Here is a 16,532-nt window from a genome sequence, read left to right as displayed (position 1 = left end):
TAAATATGGTGGGTTAGGAGTTTGATATGTAAATAGTTGAAATTTTATTGTTAGATAGATAACTCTCTATTTTTATATTTTGTCAATACTTATTAAGTAACATACATCTATTTTTCACTATCAATAGCTCTTTAGTTCATTTATTATATTTAAGCATATAAAATATTTTTAATTTCAATCTTACGTGATTACTAAAAGAAAGGAAAAAATGTATTATTAGTAATAATTTATGCTGCAATCATTAAAAAAAAAATCTTTAAGTTACCAAGCATAATTTTCAACATAATGCGTGAATTTCAAGGTACTTTGGGATATTAAAAAAAAGCCATATCAAGTAATATCTCAACATGAAAATTCAAATGACATTGAGAACAAATAATTCAAACATCCAAAGACATTTTAATCGAATTTGCCCAAGCAAGCTAATCATCCGTATGTGTGACTCATGTTGAACATAAGAAAACCTATTGTCGGTGAAAAATGGGTTGTCTCAAGATGGCAAGAAGAGAGTTCCATCAAGGTTCAAGAAAATCATCAAGAACTTGGTATGACCATAGTTACTCAATCATGACCAGACAAGAGAGAGAGAGAGAGAGAGAGCATATAAAATAAATGTTAAAATGGCAGGAAACAAAGAAGGCATAGTATTTTTTACTTATTTTGTCGTCTTGGCATAAGTTGACTAAGGTAATGCAAAGCCAGAGCTTTGAATTACAATCAATTAACATGGTTGATCACCATCTTAAGATAGAAGTGAGGAGATAATAAAAGTGGAAATGAGAGATCTAAGTAGAAAGGACTAATGCTCATTGTCCCATGGTGGTTGTGTTTTCAATAAACTATAGCTCATTCAATGTCCAACCCACTTAATCAAGATCCTTCTATATATATTCTTAAGTTTGATACTATCGTCAGTGTTGGTCAGCATTATGGTTACTTCGATCCGTATATCATATTCATTGTGTGGAAGTTGTGAGATTTTTTTCATTTGTTCATGTGTGCTTGGGTTAACAAGTTGTTATGTCTCCAAAATATATATCATTAATGCACAAATGCAATGATTACTTATAACTGTGATTTCAAGCATCATATAGTAGTTATGAGGCGCCTTAAATGTAGTAGCACATGCTTCAATCAAAGAGACTTATGATTCATTTGAGAAGGCTTTCTTATTGCTTCTTAAAGTAGCTTTTTAGTACAAAAATTAAATTTTTTGTACTAAAAAACTACTTAAAGAAGCAGTAATTAGAATGCAGTCCCAAACAAAGCCTTAGTGGTGACATTGCATGTTGACACTCATGTGCTAATTATCTCCTTGGAATCATTATATAAAGTAATAAGTGAATCTATTAAAGGTTCCTCAAGATCAAGATGGATCATTTCGAGGTAAAGAGGGCCCTATTATGAATGAAAGGTAGTCCCTCAGGTTGGGAGAATATTCCTACGATGATATATTCCAAATATCAATAAAGGGTATTCCAATAAATGGAAGGAATTTTACAAGCATAAGAAGGGCTTTTATGAGAATTATAAGATTTTATAATTATATCGTTTTTTGCAATATTTTTTTTACTTGAAGCTTTGCATGCTTCTATTTATAAGTTATCTATAGTATCAATTAGATATTGTAAGAAAATGAGCATTTTAATACCAACATCATCTTAGTAATGTTAAAATTGATCCCAATTTCTTCTCATAATTATGTTAGACAACTCAAGCATAAAAACTTGGATCATCAGGTTATGAAATCTACGGCATGAATAGTTTCAAAATATACCCCTTGTTATCAATCAAATACTTAACTTGTAACATTCACAACCAAAACTAAATTCTTGGCCTATGATCGGCCATTTAGGCTAACCCTATTCAAGACAAACACATTAAGGCTAGCCCAATGGTATAATTAATCATGTGGTCACTTTTGAGTTGAGAGTTGAATTGATTTAGATCATTTCATTCATGTGTTGCTAACTATATTTTGTTAAAAGAGGCCAAAACACCCTCTTAAAATTTGTAAATAAGATGTATTTCCATACACTCTACTCCAATTGTTAGAAAATTGAACTAAATTGAACACTGATTGTTCGACTATGAATCAACTTAGTTTACTACTAAAATTATTTCTATTAAGAATCAAAGGGAAATGGGATGAATCATGAACTAGTTACAATTTGGTTGAGCTACCAAGTTCTTTTAATAATTAAAATTATCATCATTCATTTTTAATTAAATGAAAAAATAATCTTATTATAAATCAATTTAAAAAATCAATGAAAAAAAGAAGTCCTAGCCCCTTAAATTTACAATCTTTCCTACTTTCAATCATTCATCATTGACCCAATTTATTCAAATTTAATCAGGACAATAAAATAAGAGGTTAGTCACTTAACATAGAAGTTGTTTTAATTTACAATTAGAAAATATGTATGATATACAATATATATATTTCATACATATTTTCTACATTTCATAAATTAGTTTTCTTTACTTTTTTCACATATTTAATTCTTTGCTATGTTATTTAATTAATACTTAAATTTATTTAATAATTAGTATATCATCTTAGTGAAACCCTCAAATAAATTATGATTTAACATTTGAGTTTTGTACCTTAAACATTTTTTCTTATGGTTCAATTTATGGCCAAATTTTTTGAACTTTGTTTAGGTTAATATTAAATCAGAGATAATTATATAGTCGAAGGAATTTGTATAATATTAGTTGTCACAACCCTACTTGATATACCCATACATTCTAATGAGTTATATCAGATGCCGTTCATTTATCCATAATCTTTTATTAGAAATGATTTCTTTTACCATTAAATTTACACACGTAACTACGTACTAAATTCATCAATATACAAATTAATATAATATTTTATTATCCAAAACATATAAACATTATATCTACTTGTAAAAAAAATGTACAATAATCATGATTCATCATCAAATCATCAAAATATAATTCCATCATGATTACAAAAAAATATATGTATCACATAAAAGAAGTACAACCGTAGCAACAATTCTCTCAGCATCCTTCGCTATCCTTCATTAAAATAGGTAAACATGTAAAGTGAGCATATAGCTCAACATCACAATAAACCTACAATTGTATTCAATACAAGGAAGTATTAATTGATCATTCGTGTTGTCTGATATGAATGATATTTTGATAATTTATAATAATAAAATAGATAATTAACATAAATTCGTAATTCATTATTTCTATAACTCATCATACAGGACGATTAGTTATTTCAAATTAAAATTGTCAATTTCTGATATTTTAAAAAATATGTAAATTTAAAATATAAAAGAATAATACTGAAAGAACCAATTCATATTGTACAAAACTTTATTTCTCGTATTAATATTTGTATTTTTTAGAACTTGAAATAAATGAGTCGAATCAGAGAAAATTTTGAACTGTATGATCCTAATTGTATAGTCTTAACAAACTTTTTTTGTTCAGACAAACATTATTTTGACATTGTTCAGACAAACATTATATTGATAGTACAATTCAATTCTCTAAGTAGACAATATTGAGCAGATCAGTTTGTGTCATATAAGTATTATACATTATGATTAGCCTGAGAAATTTATTTAATTAATATTTATTTTAAAACCCTAATATACATGCTTATAAATTTGGACTAAGTAATACCAAAATAAACATATTAACATTTAAGTCTGTTATTTTAAAACAGATTTAGAGCATTCAGCTATCCAGAAACAGTAGCCAAATCAAAATTATTTTGGTATTACTTAATTGACCCATCATTCTTCATTGATATGGGACCAAACAAGAAAGAAACGAAAAGAAGAAAAATCAGAATTATCTTGTCAGCAGACTCCTCAACCACCGTCCGACTACCGACCATTGTTGGACTTCCGCATGGCCACGGACCGTCATCGGACTTTTGCCAGACTTCCGTCTGATCCCCGTTCGTCGCTAGATTTTAACTTGACAGTTGAATATTGTAATATGATCCTCCTCAAATTTAAGAGTGAATCAATCATTTGTAATATATTCAAATATTAGTGGATTCATTTTAACTGGATATAATCACATGATTTTTTCATTTAAAATTTTTCACGTTAAAACTATGATATTTCTATTCCCTCTATTTGTGAGCTAGATTCTCCAGCAATGGTAAGACGCGCAAATATTTTAGTCCGCATAGCTCAGCAATAACTATTACTGAGAATGAAGTTGAAGAAATGCAACAATTAATAATTAATATAAATATTTATATTTTCCATTTTTTACACCATTACACGAAGTAGCGGTTGGAGCCTGATACATAGTAACGAGTTCCGTTAGCACGCCATTTGCTGAATTTCCACCAAATTTAAAGTTTCAGTCTTCTCGATCCCACGACTCTCGTGATTGGTATGACTGGCGAACTTCCTCGCATCCATCCTCTGCTCAACCTCATATCCAGCGAAAAGAATCCGGCCACCGCACTATCTCACCTTGAAACTCTTTCTTCTTCGCACCCTTCTTACTCCCCACCACCTTCCCTCCTCTTTCTTCTCCTTCGCCGCGTTTCCTCGGCCACCCCAACCCTCCTTCCCCGTCTCCTCCGCATCCTCTCTTCCCTCCCTCATCGCCACCGCTTCTCCGAAGGCGCCGCACTCGTCGTCCTCAAAGCCTTCTCCCGCGCTAATATGCCAGAGGAGGCCCTTTGCGCCTTTAAATCCCTATCCTTCGTCTTCGGCTGCCGCCCTGGCGTCCGCTCGCACAACGCTCTACTCGACGCCTTCGTCCGTTCTCACAGCTGGGACAAAGTCGAAACTTTTTTCCATTTCTTTTATCACCAAGCCCGTGCCTCCCCCAACATTGAGACCTACAACATCCTTATTAGAGGCCTCTGCGCTCGAAGGCAGATCGATCGAGCTCTGCAGCTGAGAGAAACTATTCGTCTAGAGGCCGGGCTGGAGCCCAATCGAATCACTTACAGTACTTTGATGGCAGGGTTGCTTCAAACTGGGAACTTGGATGGTGCACTCAATTTGTTTGATGAAATGCGTGACACGAAGGTGGATCCTCACGTGGTTTGCTACAATGTTATGATTGATGGGTTTTTGAAGAATGGAGATCTTGTAAAAGGGATGGAGATGTGGGAGAGGCTGCTGAGGGATAGCTCGGTTACTCCCAATGTTGCCACTTACAATGCTATATTGAATGGCTTGTGCAAGCTTCACAAGTTTGATGAGGTTATGGACATGTTGGATCGCATGGTGAGCAATGGCCACCGGCTGGATTCTTTTACTTACGGTATTTTGATCCATGGGATGTGTGAGATGGGGAATGTGGATGGAGGTTTACAATTTTATGTGGAGATGATCAAGAATGGGTTTCATCTTGATGTTGTTACCTCGAATTCTCTGCTCAATGGTTTATGCAAAGCTGGGAGGATTGATGATTCTTTAAGCCTGTGGGCATCAATGGTGCGGACAAGGAATCTTGATTTTGTGAGCTATAACATTTTTATCAAAGCCCTGTTTGAAAATGGTGAGGTAAACAAAGCAATTTCAGTTTGGGAGCATTTGAAAGTAAGCAATGAATTCCAGCCCGATCAGGTGACTTATGGCGTTGTCATTCATGGATTATGTCAGAGTGGTTACATTGGCAAGGCTCTACAGGCCCTGAATGTGGCCGAGGAGAATGGAGAGAACAAATTAGATGTTTATTCATATTCCTCTATGATTAATGGTTTGTGCAAGAATGATAGATTAGATGAAGCAGTTAGCCTTTTTGATCGGATGGCTAGACAAGGTTGTCATCCTAATGCTCATATTTATAACACGCTGATTAATGGCTTCTGCCAAGCATCTAAGATGAAACATGCTATTCAGATTTTCAGGGAGATGATTTGCACTGGCTGCTCCCCTACTATGGTCACATATAACATACTAATTTCTGGATTTTGTAAGGTTGAAAGGTTCCAAGAAGCTTCAAGTTTTGCGAAAGAAATGGTGGACAAAGGATTCAAGCCTGACATGATAACTTACAGTGCTTTAATCGATGGTCTCTGCCGGGATAAAAAAATTAACCTTGCTCTTGAAATTTGGAACCAAGTTTTTTCCATGGGATTTGAAGCTGATGTTGTCCTGCACAATGTTCTCATCCGCGGCCTCTGCAGCACGGGAAAGGTGGAAAAAGCTTTGCATCTCTGTTCAGAGATGAAACATAAGAACTGCTCTCCAAATCTCGTGACATTAAACACTATTATGGATGGACTTTATGAAGTTGGCGACTGCAAAAAGGCAACTGATTTGTGGAATGAGATTTTTGAGGCTGGGTTGCAACCAGATATCATATCTTACAATATAGTGTTTAAAGGGCTTTGTTTGCATAAACAGACGATGGAGGCACTCAAGGTTTTGGATGATGCTGTGTACTGTGGCATTGTCCCAACTTCCATTACTTGGAACATACTAGTTAGGGCAGTATTGAGCAGCGGAGTTGTCTAAACATGCTTCAGCGATGTTTCCTTTCAAGGTTAAAAATTCTCTTCGCTTACTGCATGTTGTCTGTCACTTAACATGGAATTTGCATTCTAATTGCTTGATTGCTTGTTTCCAAAAAAAAATCCTGATTGTTTGCTTTGCCTGCATTAATTGGCATGCTGTGATTCCGTGTAAGAAGGCTGGAAATGCACAGCAGAATGATCATTCTATACCTGAAGGTATCAATGGAAATGTTTGTTCTTGACTGAATTTTTTTTTTAAAAAAAAGGAAAAAGGTTTGTTGTTTTCTAACAAGCTACTGGTTTGAGAGTGCACTGTCACACTGTTCTTTAGCATGCTACATTTATATTAAAATCTACAAATTTTGCCAATATCATTAACCATACAGTTATCAGTATTTTACTATCAAAACACTTACAAACCCTCACACATGCACATTTTGATTCTTTATCTCGGACTACTTCATTTTTCCTTGTTTGTTTCATCTGTTGTACCTGACATACTCTGCTCATAGATGAACTGAGCAAGTAAACCAAACAATATCAACAACAATGCCCCAACTTTCCGCCACTCAACCTCCGGGCTAGCAAAAACAGCATTACCAACTGCAAGAATAAGCAATAAAATTAGTGCAAGGTAAATATTTCTCCGTGTCCTTGATCTGTCAGTCTTCTTTGCTAGCTGTCTAAACTTCTGTGCCTCCTCCTTAGCCTCAGCTTTCTTCGGAGGTGTGTTCTCCCTCAGGTTCTTAAAGAAGAGGCCTTCATTTTTGTCCCTAACAATCTGTTCCTGAAACTCCTCCAAAATTTTCTCGTTACTTTCTATCTCCTGCCTATTCATCTCCGCTGTTTCCTCAAAAGCCTCAAGCCGGCTCTCCAGCTTCTCCATTATCTGTTTTATCAAAAGCCAGAAACATGTGCAAAAACTTAGCTAGGCTTCTCCTATGTATGGGTGTAGGGCATACTAAGTTATTGACGTACCCTGGTGCCGGCATCATCAAGCTCTTTGAGTGCGTTCTCTCCAATAGCATCAAACTCAGCATTGGCATCTTCTGCAAACTGTGCCAGATTCGATGAACGCTCATCTAGGAAGTTTGTGAGCCGAACTTTCTGTGTCTGGAGCATTGCAATCTGTGCGAGCAAGTCTTGCTTTCGCTTGTCTCCGTCTGGAATGGAAGTGCTGGAGTCGGAGCCATCAGAATTAGAGAAGCAGATGTTTGATCTGCGCCTATTGTTGGATTTGCATGGTTGAGTATGAGTTGGCTTTGTAAGTGGGAAGCAGTATTGAATGGCTTTGAGGGTGTTCATCTCTCGACCCACCAAGCTGATCAAGAAAGTCTCTGGTACGTTTCTCACCCTACTTTATCGGCACCACTTATTTTTCGAAGTTGTTAACATTATCCAAAAAGGAGGTTGTCTATGTAAAATATCTTGTGTGTTAATAATGAAGTTTGTCGTCTTTGCCTGTCACATTGACTTTTTTGCCCATTGTGAAGAGATAGTTACCAAATTGATATATTCTGCGAGATGGAATATCAAATTTGATGCATCATAAAAAAATCACCTTGATTTAGCACGAATCTCGAGACAAATCAAGTTGAAAACTTCAAAAATTAAATCGGAGATCATTTGAATTCCGATTTCCGCAAACTTATAGTCGAACTGAGCATCTCAGAAACACAAACCCAATGACACCAAAATCGACCCAATCCAAGCCCAAATGAGTCCAAATCAAAGACTCGAAGTGCTTTTAAAAGGATCAAACCACAAATTGGGTTACCAAACGGTCTTCAATCATGACATGCTTATAGTCGAATCGAGCGGCTCGACGAGACAAATCCAGCAAGCCCAAGATCATCAAATTCTGATATCATTAAGACAGTCAAAGATCCATTGAACGGTACATGATCGTATGAATCAAGATCAGCCGTCCATTCGAACCACTCCCAATTTACCCTTGATCTTACACTTATTTACAAGCCATGCCACTCAAGAATACTATAAATAGAACCACATTTCCTCTTGAGAGGGGGGGGGGGGGGGCGGGGGGAAGAGTCAAGAGAGAATAAGGAAGAGAAGGAATAAGGCTCCACCCGCCTAGCTCCTCCTCGACCACCACCGAAGTTCTGCCGCACCATCGTCGGAGTTCTGCCGCACCACGTCCAGGTTCTGTCGAACCACCACCAGACCATCCAAAGACGTCGAAGTGCCACCCCGAAGGCGGAGTGCCCCCTAATGCTAAAGTGGCACTAACAAACCACCGCCTGACACCGGAGTGCTGTCGAACCAACACCTGAGGCTCGGACTTATGTCGGACCACCACCTGATGCTCGGAGTTCTGCCGGAGTACCGTCCTACTACTACGGTCTTTTTGACCCCAGTCTCCTGCCGACTACGGTCCTTCCGACCTCTGTTGCCTACTATGGTAACCTCCCTTGCCAACTATAATCTTTCTGACATCTGTCATATCACTATGGTCCTGCCAACCAAATGAATATGTCTATGTTGATGCGATATATATGATGTATATTTATAACATCAAGCTAAGGCCTTCTCCCAAGGAATGGCCTCATTTGTAATCAACTACAAATACTAGTGGATTATTTCAAACTGGGCCAGACCCCGTCGTTTTTCCCATTTTTTAGGAGTTTTCATGTAAAAACTCTATCTCTTATGAATGATGCACTCTCTTTATTATCTGCGTGCGTGCTGGATCTTCGTACAATGCTAAGACGTTAAATTATATATTTATCTACCGCCGCAAAGGCGTATCATTTTTTTATATATGTATATATATTAATGTAATATCATATTAAAAATGGCAAACAATAATAAATGAATGATATGATAATGATATGCCTTAGGTTTCACAAATTAGGGTTTGCCCTAATGCTCTTCCAAAGATGAAATTTCTCCTCCAAATCCAAGAAAAAAATCAACACAAGAGGGATGAGAGGAAGAACAAGAAATTTTGCATTCAAAATCCAAGAGAAACAAGATACAATTTGTCCACTTCGAGAAGGACAAGGTCTCCCACTACAAACCCTAGAAAAACAAGGTAAAGAAACTAAGGAGGCTAAGAGAAAACTCAAATCATGCATGCCCTAGAAATCTCCCTCTATTCCTTACTTATAGCAAGCCAAAAGACCAACAAAATCCACTAGTGGGCTGCCCAAAATGAACCGCCTGAGCTCAGGCTAGACCTGAGCCAAACCGGTCCAGAAATGGACCGGTTCCGCTCAAGCCGAATGGCCCCCGTCCCGCTCCGCGTACCTGCTTCAGCGGATCGAACGGGCGCGCCGCGGGGTCGCCCGCCCTCCCTCAGCTGGCGGAAGGTGGATCGCATCAGATAACTTGTCTAGCTTATAATATAAAATATTTAGTACAAAATATCTATTATAACCACAAAAATATAAGCAAATAATCACTTACTACAACATCAAGCATTCAAGCTTGAACTACTAGGATTAGCTTTAGAGGTTTGTTTTTGGCCTTCAATATCATCATCATTGAATATCACTATTTTCAACTCTGGTTCAACAAGAGAAAGATTTGTAATTGTGCAAAAAGAGAGGAGATGAAAATACCTTCACTGCCAAAGAGAAATGAAAATGAGAATATTCGATGAATGGGTATTAAATGCAGACGTTGATTTGGTGTTGTGAATATGAAATAATAAATTTAGTTTAAATCTCGCAAAATATAAGAAATTATATTTTAAAAAATTATAAAATATTTAAGATACGCGTGTCGGACATGCGTGTCCAATTTGTTTTTAATATTTTTTTAATCGGACACGTTTTCGGCATGTCCGACACGTGTCGGAGGAGTGTCGGACGAGTGTCGTGTCAGACACGGTGTCAGACACTGCACGCCTCTTTGAGTAGAAGTGTCGGTGCATCATAGAAAATACTTCTTGTTAGTCTTCACGTTAATTATGTGAGCTTCATAAAATAATAACTATTAAAATCATAAAATCATTGTTTTCAATTACTTTGATTGAATCTTAAAATTATGAAACATTTTTTTGAGTAATTTTATCTCTGATATTCAATATCTATATTCTTAAAACATAAAAAATTCTTTTTAATTAAAAGATAAAAATTTGAGCCAATTAATTATTAATTTTTAAATAAGAATTCAAGTATGACATAAAATTCTTGCACTTAAATCTTTCATATATATATTTATATATGCTATATTTGAATTTATAATTTTGTTTTAAAGGTTCTTATATGTATTTTTGAACTTTACAAGATTTGACGTCCAAAAATAGGGGGCAACTGATACATCATAAAAAATCACCTTGATCGAGCACGAATCTCGAGGCAAAATCAAGTTGGAAACTTCAAAAATTAAACCGGAGACCGTTTGAATTCCGATTTTAACAAACTTATAATCGAACTAAGCATCTCGGAAACACAAACCCAATGACACCAAAATCGACCCAATCCGAGCCCAAATGAGTCCAAATCAAAGACTCGAAGTGCTTTTGGAAGGATCAAACCACAATTTGGGTTATCAAATGGTCTTCAATCATGACATGCTTATAGTCGAATCGGGTGGCTTGACGAGACGAATCCAACAAGCCCAAGATCATCAAATTCTGATATCATTAAGACAGTCAAATGTCCATTGAACGGTACATGATCGTATGAATCAAGATCAGCCGTCTATTCGAACCACTCCGAATTTACCCTTGATCTTCCACTTATTTACAAGCCATGACACTCAAGAATTCTATAAATAGAACTCCATTTCCTCTTGAAAGAGGGGGGAGGGGGGGGGGGGGGCCAAGAGAGAATTATTCCCTACATTTAAGGGAGCCTCCATTTGGACCACCCATGTAGTTTTGATAGCTCACCTGATTACTTGCCTTTTTCTATTAAAAAATTATAGTATTGTGAAATTTGATCTTGTATGTTTATATCTTTGATATTAGGTTTTTTTTCATAGACATGTAAGGATCATAGGATGGCTTAGGGGAAGTGCTTAACTTTTCTTAGGCTCTTATCTCTTTTTATTTTATGGGTGTTGGTGTTAGATAGAGTTAATAAAAGTGAATCAAAGTTTGGCTAGATGCACTAGTGCTCAAACCTATTTTAAGTCCAAAGCTTATGCTTTTGGGTGACATCGAGTCAAGCTGACTCGCGAGCCGGCTCGGACTCGACTCGATAACAGGCTCGACGAGTCGAGCTTATCGAGCTAGCGAGTCGAGCTCAAACACGAGTTCGAGCTCGACAGCTAATCGAGTCGAGCTCGCACGCGGAAAATTCAAATATCGCTGAAGGAAATCGAAACAACGATAGTGCACGCCTGGATCAACGGCGGACGAGCTCAGGACGACGGGTGTACGCGACTGCGAGCTCAGGGCAATGGATATCGACGACATAGCTCGTCAAGAGCTCGTCGGATCTCGGAACGTTGGTTCTGGACGGCGGACAAGCTCAGGATGACGAGCGGCGCGGCTGCGAGCTCGATGACGACGGACGCGATGGCAGACGAGCTCGGGGCGTCACCACGGATCTCAGAATGTTGGTTCTAACGTCACGTCAGTTTTCGACGACGGGCGGTGCGACTGCGAGCTCGATGACGACGGACGCGATGCCGGACGAGCTCGGGACGTCAGTTTTTGACGGCGGTTCTTGATGGCGGACGAGCTCGAGACGTCGGTTTCGACGGCGGATGCTACGACTTCGGGAGACGAATCTCGACGGCAGACAGACGAGCTCGATGACGACTGACGAGCTCGATGACGACGGATGCGATGAGGAAGGCGGAACTCGGGTCTCAAGACGACGGATGTTACGACGGGCTCGACAACCGAGCTCGACGAGCCGCTCGATATGATGACGAGTCGAGCTTGAGCTCGGATTTTGAACTCAACTCGAACACTCCCTTGCTCGAGCTCGACTCGACTCGTTTGCACCCCTACCCCAGTCTCCTGCCGATTATGGTCATTTCGACCTATGTTGTCTACTATGGTAACCTCCTTCACTAACTATGGTCTTTCTGACCCTGGTCTTCTACCAACTATGATCCTTCTGACCTCCCTCGCCAGGCAACAGTCTTTTTGACCCCTATCTTCTACCGACTACGATGCTTCCAACTTCCATCGCCTACTACGGTCTTTCTGACCTCTGTCATATCGATTATGGTCCTGCCAACCAAATAAATATGTCTATGTTGATGCGCTATATATGATGTATATTTATAACGTCAAGCCAAGGCCTTCTCCCAAGGAACGTCCTCATTTGTAATCAACTGCAAATGCTAGTGGATTATTTCAAACTGGGCCAGGCCCCGTGGGTTTTCCCCTTTTTGAGGGGTTTCCACGTAAAAACTCTTTGTCTCTTATGAATGCTGCACCCTCTTTATTATCTGTGTGCGTGCTGGATCTTCGTACAATGCTAAAACGTTAAATTATATACTTTTCTACCGCCGTGAATATTCCAGGACGCAACAAAAATAAATTTAATAATTATAGAACTCAACTCGATTAAATTTGATTTAGAATATTCTTATTCAAAAGTTTTAAAAAAATGATTCTGCACGCCCACTTGTTTGTCTAAACATTTGGGAGTATAAAGATGCAATTTCCTGAAGGCCATTTTGAGATGGTTGGAGTCCCAGTAAGAAAATTTTGTAGCATTTTGCTATGGCTTCGATTGCCTTCTTAAAAGGAAAGTTTGTCATTTGATTTGATTTTATTATTTTATTTAGATTTGAAATCTTGAGCTCCTTTTAGAAGATAGTGGAAATGCTCTATATCAATATTGTGAAAATTGGATTGGATATAGTTCAATGATTCAATCGGGGCTAAATCAAATGTTGTAATAAATATTTAAATGATATAATAGTAATATTAATTATATAATAATATAAATTTGATATTAAAAATTAAATAAAATTTATATATAAATAATATCTTTTTTAATTTTAAATTTAAGCATCTTCAATATTTAAATTTAGTTCATATATAAATTTATAAGATTTAGTTCACTCTTAGTATTATTTATATAATTTTTTTATATGATGTAATGATTATTTTGAAGATGGATCGGATCGGTTATATGATTGGTCTAAAAATGTTTGGTTTGATCCGATCTTTAAAGCCATGATCTTTAAGTCATTTGAGGACAAGCATTTTCAACACTATCTTTCATGAAAAGATGTGACCTTGCCTCAGTTTTTTTTCTCACCATCTCCTTTCTATATATAATATATGCTGCGTGAGATGTGTTGAAAGCATATTTTGGCCAAGCAGAAAGTAGAAATCCAATAGCAAACTTAATTTTTCACAACAGCTTCACAAGCCATTCAAGCCATCCAACCCGAATAAATTAGAAAGGTTCGTAGATTGCAGTAGTCAGAAATAAATGTAAAAACGAAGCACCAAGTCTCTCTTACGCTGACGAGACTATCAAAAATCCGTTGCTTTCTTGTAGGTGTACCATTTTGCAATCAGAAGATACACCAGAAAGTTCACAAGGCTAAGAATGGCCAGGAGCCAGTAGAAGTAATCCAGGTGACCTCTGTTGAGATTATCTGCTATCCATCCAAGCTGCCCATTTCTTGTTGTGATATTAGTGACAACGGTCACCAGAAATGTGCTGAGGTAGTTTCCCAATGCGACGGTGGTCAGTGAGAGCGCAGAGCACAAGCTCCTCATTGCATCTGGTGCCTGATCGTAGAAGAATTCTAATTGACCAATGAATGTAAAGACCTCAGCCGCACCAACGAGAAAGTACTGAGGCACCTGCCAGAATATTGTCATCGGCAAGTAGCCTTCGTGATCATAAAGATTGAGTCTTGCTACCATTTGAAGCCTGATGACCTCCAAAATGCCTGCAGCCACCATGGAAAAGATGGAAATGATGAGGCCAATGCCCATGCGCGTGAGCTGTGTGAAGCCACGCTCGTTTCCTGTGATTCTTCGAGCAACTGGGACGATGACGCGGTCGTAGATTGGTACCCAAATGATAACACTAATGGTGTCAAAGACGGACAGGGAAGCTGCAGGGATTTTAAAGTTGGGACCTATATGGGGGTCCATGGTGTCTCCTTGAAGGACAAACATAGTGCTCATCTGGCCATACACAGTTGAGAAGATGATGCCGCTTGCCCAGATAGGGAGAAGACGTACAAGGCTCTTCAGTTCCTCTACTTGAGTGACAGTGCAGAGCTTCCATGAATTAACAGTGCTATCTATATTGTCATATTGAGTTTGCACAGCTGCTTTATCAAAGAACCTGGACGGATATATCATTTTCATTTGTCGGATTGCAAATAGCAACATACGCTACTTGAACTTAAATCAAGCGTGTAGGTTATCATGTTTCAAGCTCGTTTTATTGTCATATTGATATCGATTCATGTATAGATCGTAAAACAGCTCTTCCCATATTTTTCATATTAACAAAACTAAAAAAAACTTTTTAGATTTAAGTATACTATATGCTGAGAGTTCTATTCATAGTAGAATATTTAGAATAATGTTATTATCATCACACTTCGTGTAACCGTTCATATTGTTTTACCTTAGGCATTTAAGGTTAAGACAACCCCGGAATGATCATCAATCAAACTTCAAGAAGAAAACGAAGTTAATTAATTTGCTTTTCTTACATATTAATTTTCATTTATGGACAGTGCTGAGTGAAGATCTTTTAGTTTTACATTGAACTTACTTGAATTGCTCAGTGTGCTCTAGCTTGCGGCTTCCTTCTATGGCAGATTCTTTGTCTGACACTTCATATAATAGAGATTTGTCATCAGGTACTTTCTCTCCAGATTTCCTTAACGAAGCAACAAAAACCTGAGCTATTCTTGTGAATGGACTGCCTCCAGGTTTTTGATGCCTATATAATGGTGTGCCCAAGAAGAAGCTCACAACGGCAATGGCCATTGCTACTGCGGGAATGCCAAAACCCAAGCCCCACCCTAATTTGGTCTGTATCCAAACCAGGACCGATGCTGCAATCATGGCGCCGATATTGATCGAAAAGTAGAACCAATTAAAGAAAGAGGTCTTGCTCTTCTTCTCTGATTCATCTGAATCGTCAAACTGGTCAGCACCAAATGAAGAGACACATGGCTTAATTCCTCCAGTTCCAAGGGCAATGAGGTACAATGCTACAAATACAACTGTAGATTGTGCTGATGTAGGGTTGCAGACTCCATTATGGCAAACAGGTTCTAGTCCTTTCACTGATGCAGCCATTGTAAGCAGTACTAGACCCTGTAAGTGATCAGAACAAGCATTTCATTTTCTTGAGATATATTGTTGAATATATAAAACTGAGAACCAAAGTCTATTGTAAGGGACTTACAATAATGTAAATTATCATGAAAGTGGCAATTGTGCAGTATCTTCCAAAGTATGCATCAGCTAAAAATGCACCCAAAAGAGGTGTGGCATAGCAGGTTCCAGACCAGTTAGTGACATTGTTGACTGCTACAGCGTTTGCTTGGTTGAGTCTATCCTTCATGAAGTTCACAATATTGCTGCTCATTCCATAGTATGCCAACCTTTCACAGCATTCATTTGCTGAATAGAAATATGTTAGGAATTAGGCAAGTCCTAATTGAAATCACAAAAACAAATAAAACAGAAAGAAATTTATTTAGGTTTACTCAATTGATGACTACATCTTTGTCACTATTGAAAATAGTGGCTTATTTCAATACTACAAATGTGTTAAATGGAGATTGCCATAAAATACTAAATAGAGGCCACCATAAGTTTACAATGTAGACTATAAAAATCTTTGATGTAGTCGACCGTTAATATTATAAAATAAACTTTTTCCTATATAAACTCATGCAATTCTCACTTACAAATCATTCCACAAGTAACTCCATATGCTTGTAATAGCTTTTGCATATATGTGAGCACTCTAAGATTAGTTCTGGATCTTGATTTTTCTCCAAGTTTATAGTGAGTTTGTTGCCTCCCATAGATGCCGAAAAGTTGTCAAATAATGTTAAACTCTTGTGTTCTTATGTGTATGTTGTTTTCCATTTTTGAATCTTGGAGCTTTTGCTT

General features: G+C 37.5%; 3 protein-coding genes and 1 long non-coding RNA gene across 7 annotated transcripts; 2 read left to right on the top strand and 2 right to left on the bottom strand.

Moving 5' to 3' along the window:
* Positions 1–4,251: 4,251 nt before the first annotated feature.
* LOC110111905 (pentatricopeptide repeat-containing protein At3g09060) lies at positions 4,252–14,069 on the top strand. 4 transcript variants are annotated; one of them, XM_028695149.1, is made up of 2 exons: positions 4,252–6,516; positions 13,933–14,062. In XM_028695149.1, exon 1 carries the CDS (start codon positions 4,404–4,406, stop codon positions 6,486–6,488), a length of 2,085 nt encoding a protein of 694 aa, XP_028550982.1. In that variant the 5' UTR covers positions 4,252–4,403; the 3' UTR covers positions 6,489–6,516; positions 13,933–14,062. The 4 variants fall into 4 exon arrangements, 3 of the variants coding, with proteins under 3 accessions (XP_028550982.1, XP_020699624.2, XP_028550980.1); XM_020843965.2 differs by lacking the exon at positions 13,933–14,062 and adding an exon at positions 7,443–7,576; XM_028695147.1 differs by lacking the exon at positions 13,933–14,062 and adding an exon at positions 6,639–6,743.
* On the bottom strand, positions 6,809–7,872 carry LOC110111907. The gene is made up of 2 exons (XM_020843970.2): positions 7,466–7,872; positions 6,809–7,376 (listed from the first exon to the last, which is right to left on the bottom strand). Exons 1-2 carry the CDS (start codon positions 7,790–7,792, stop codon positions 6,948–6,950), a joined length of 756 nt encoding a protein of 251 aa, XP_020699629.1. The 5' UTR covers positions 7,793–7,872; the 3' UTR covers positions 6,809–6,947.
* LOC110111906 (protein NRT1/ PTR FAMILY 8.2-like) lies at positions 13,514–16,014 on the bottom strand. Its single transcript, XM_028695150.1, has 3 exons — positions 15,817–16,014; positions 15,175–15,725; positions 13,514–14,736 (listed from the first exon to the last, which is right to left on the bottom strand). Exons 1-3 carry the CDS (start codon positions 15,997–15,999, stop codon positions 13,908–13,910), a joined length of 1,563 nt encoding a protein of 520 aa, XP_028550983.1. The 5' UTR covers positions 16,000–16,014; the 3' UTR covers positions 13,514–13,907.
* LOC114578367 lies at positions 14,688–15,474 on the top strand. The gene is made up of 3 exons (XR_003700833.1): positions 14,688–14,809; positions 15,137–15,262; positions 15,335–15,474. It is a non-coding gene; the product is annotated as an uncharacterized LOC114578367 (long non-coding RNA).
* Positions 16,015–16,532: the final 518 nt, after the last annotated feature.

Source organism: Dendrobium catenatum, unplaced genomic scaffold (assembly GCF_001605985.2).
Source record: "Dendrobium catenatum unplaced genomic scaffold, ASM160598v2 fragScaff_scaffold_621, whole genome shotgun sequence".
NCBI classification, from domain to species: Eukaryota; Viridiplantae; Streptophyta; class Magnoliopsida; order Asparagales; family Orchidaceae; genus Dendrobium; species Dendrobium catenatum.
This window is presented reverse-complemented; position numbering and strand designations above follow the sequence as displayed.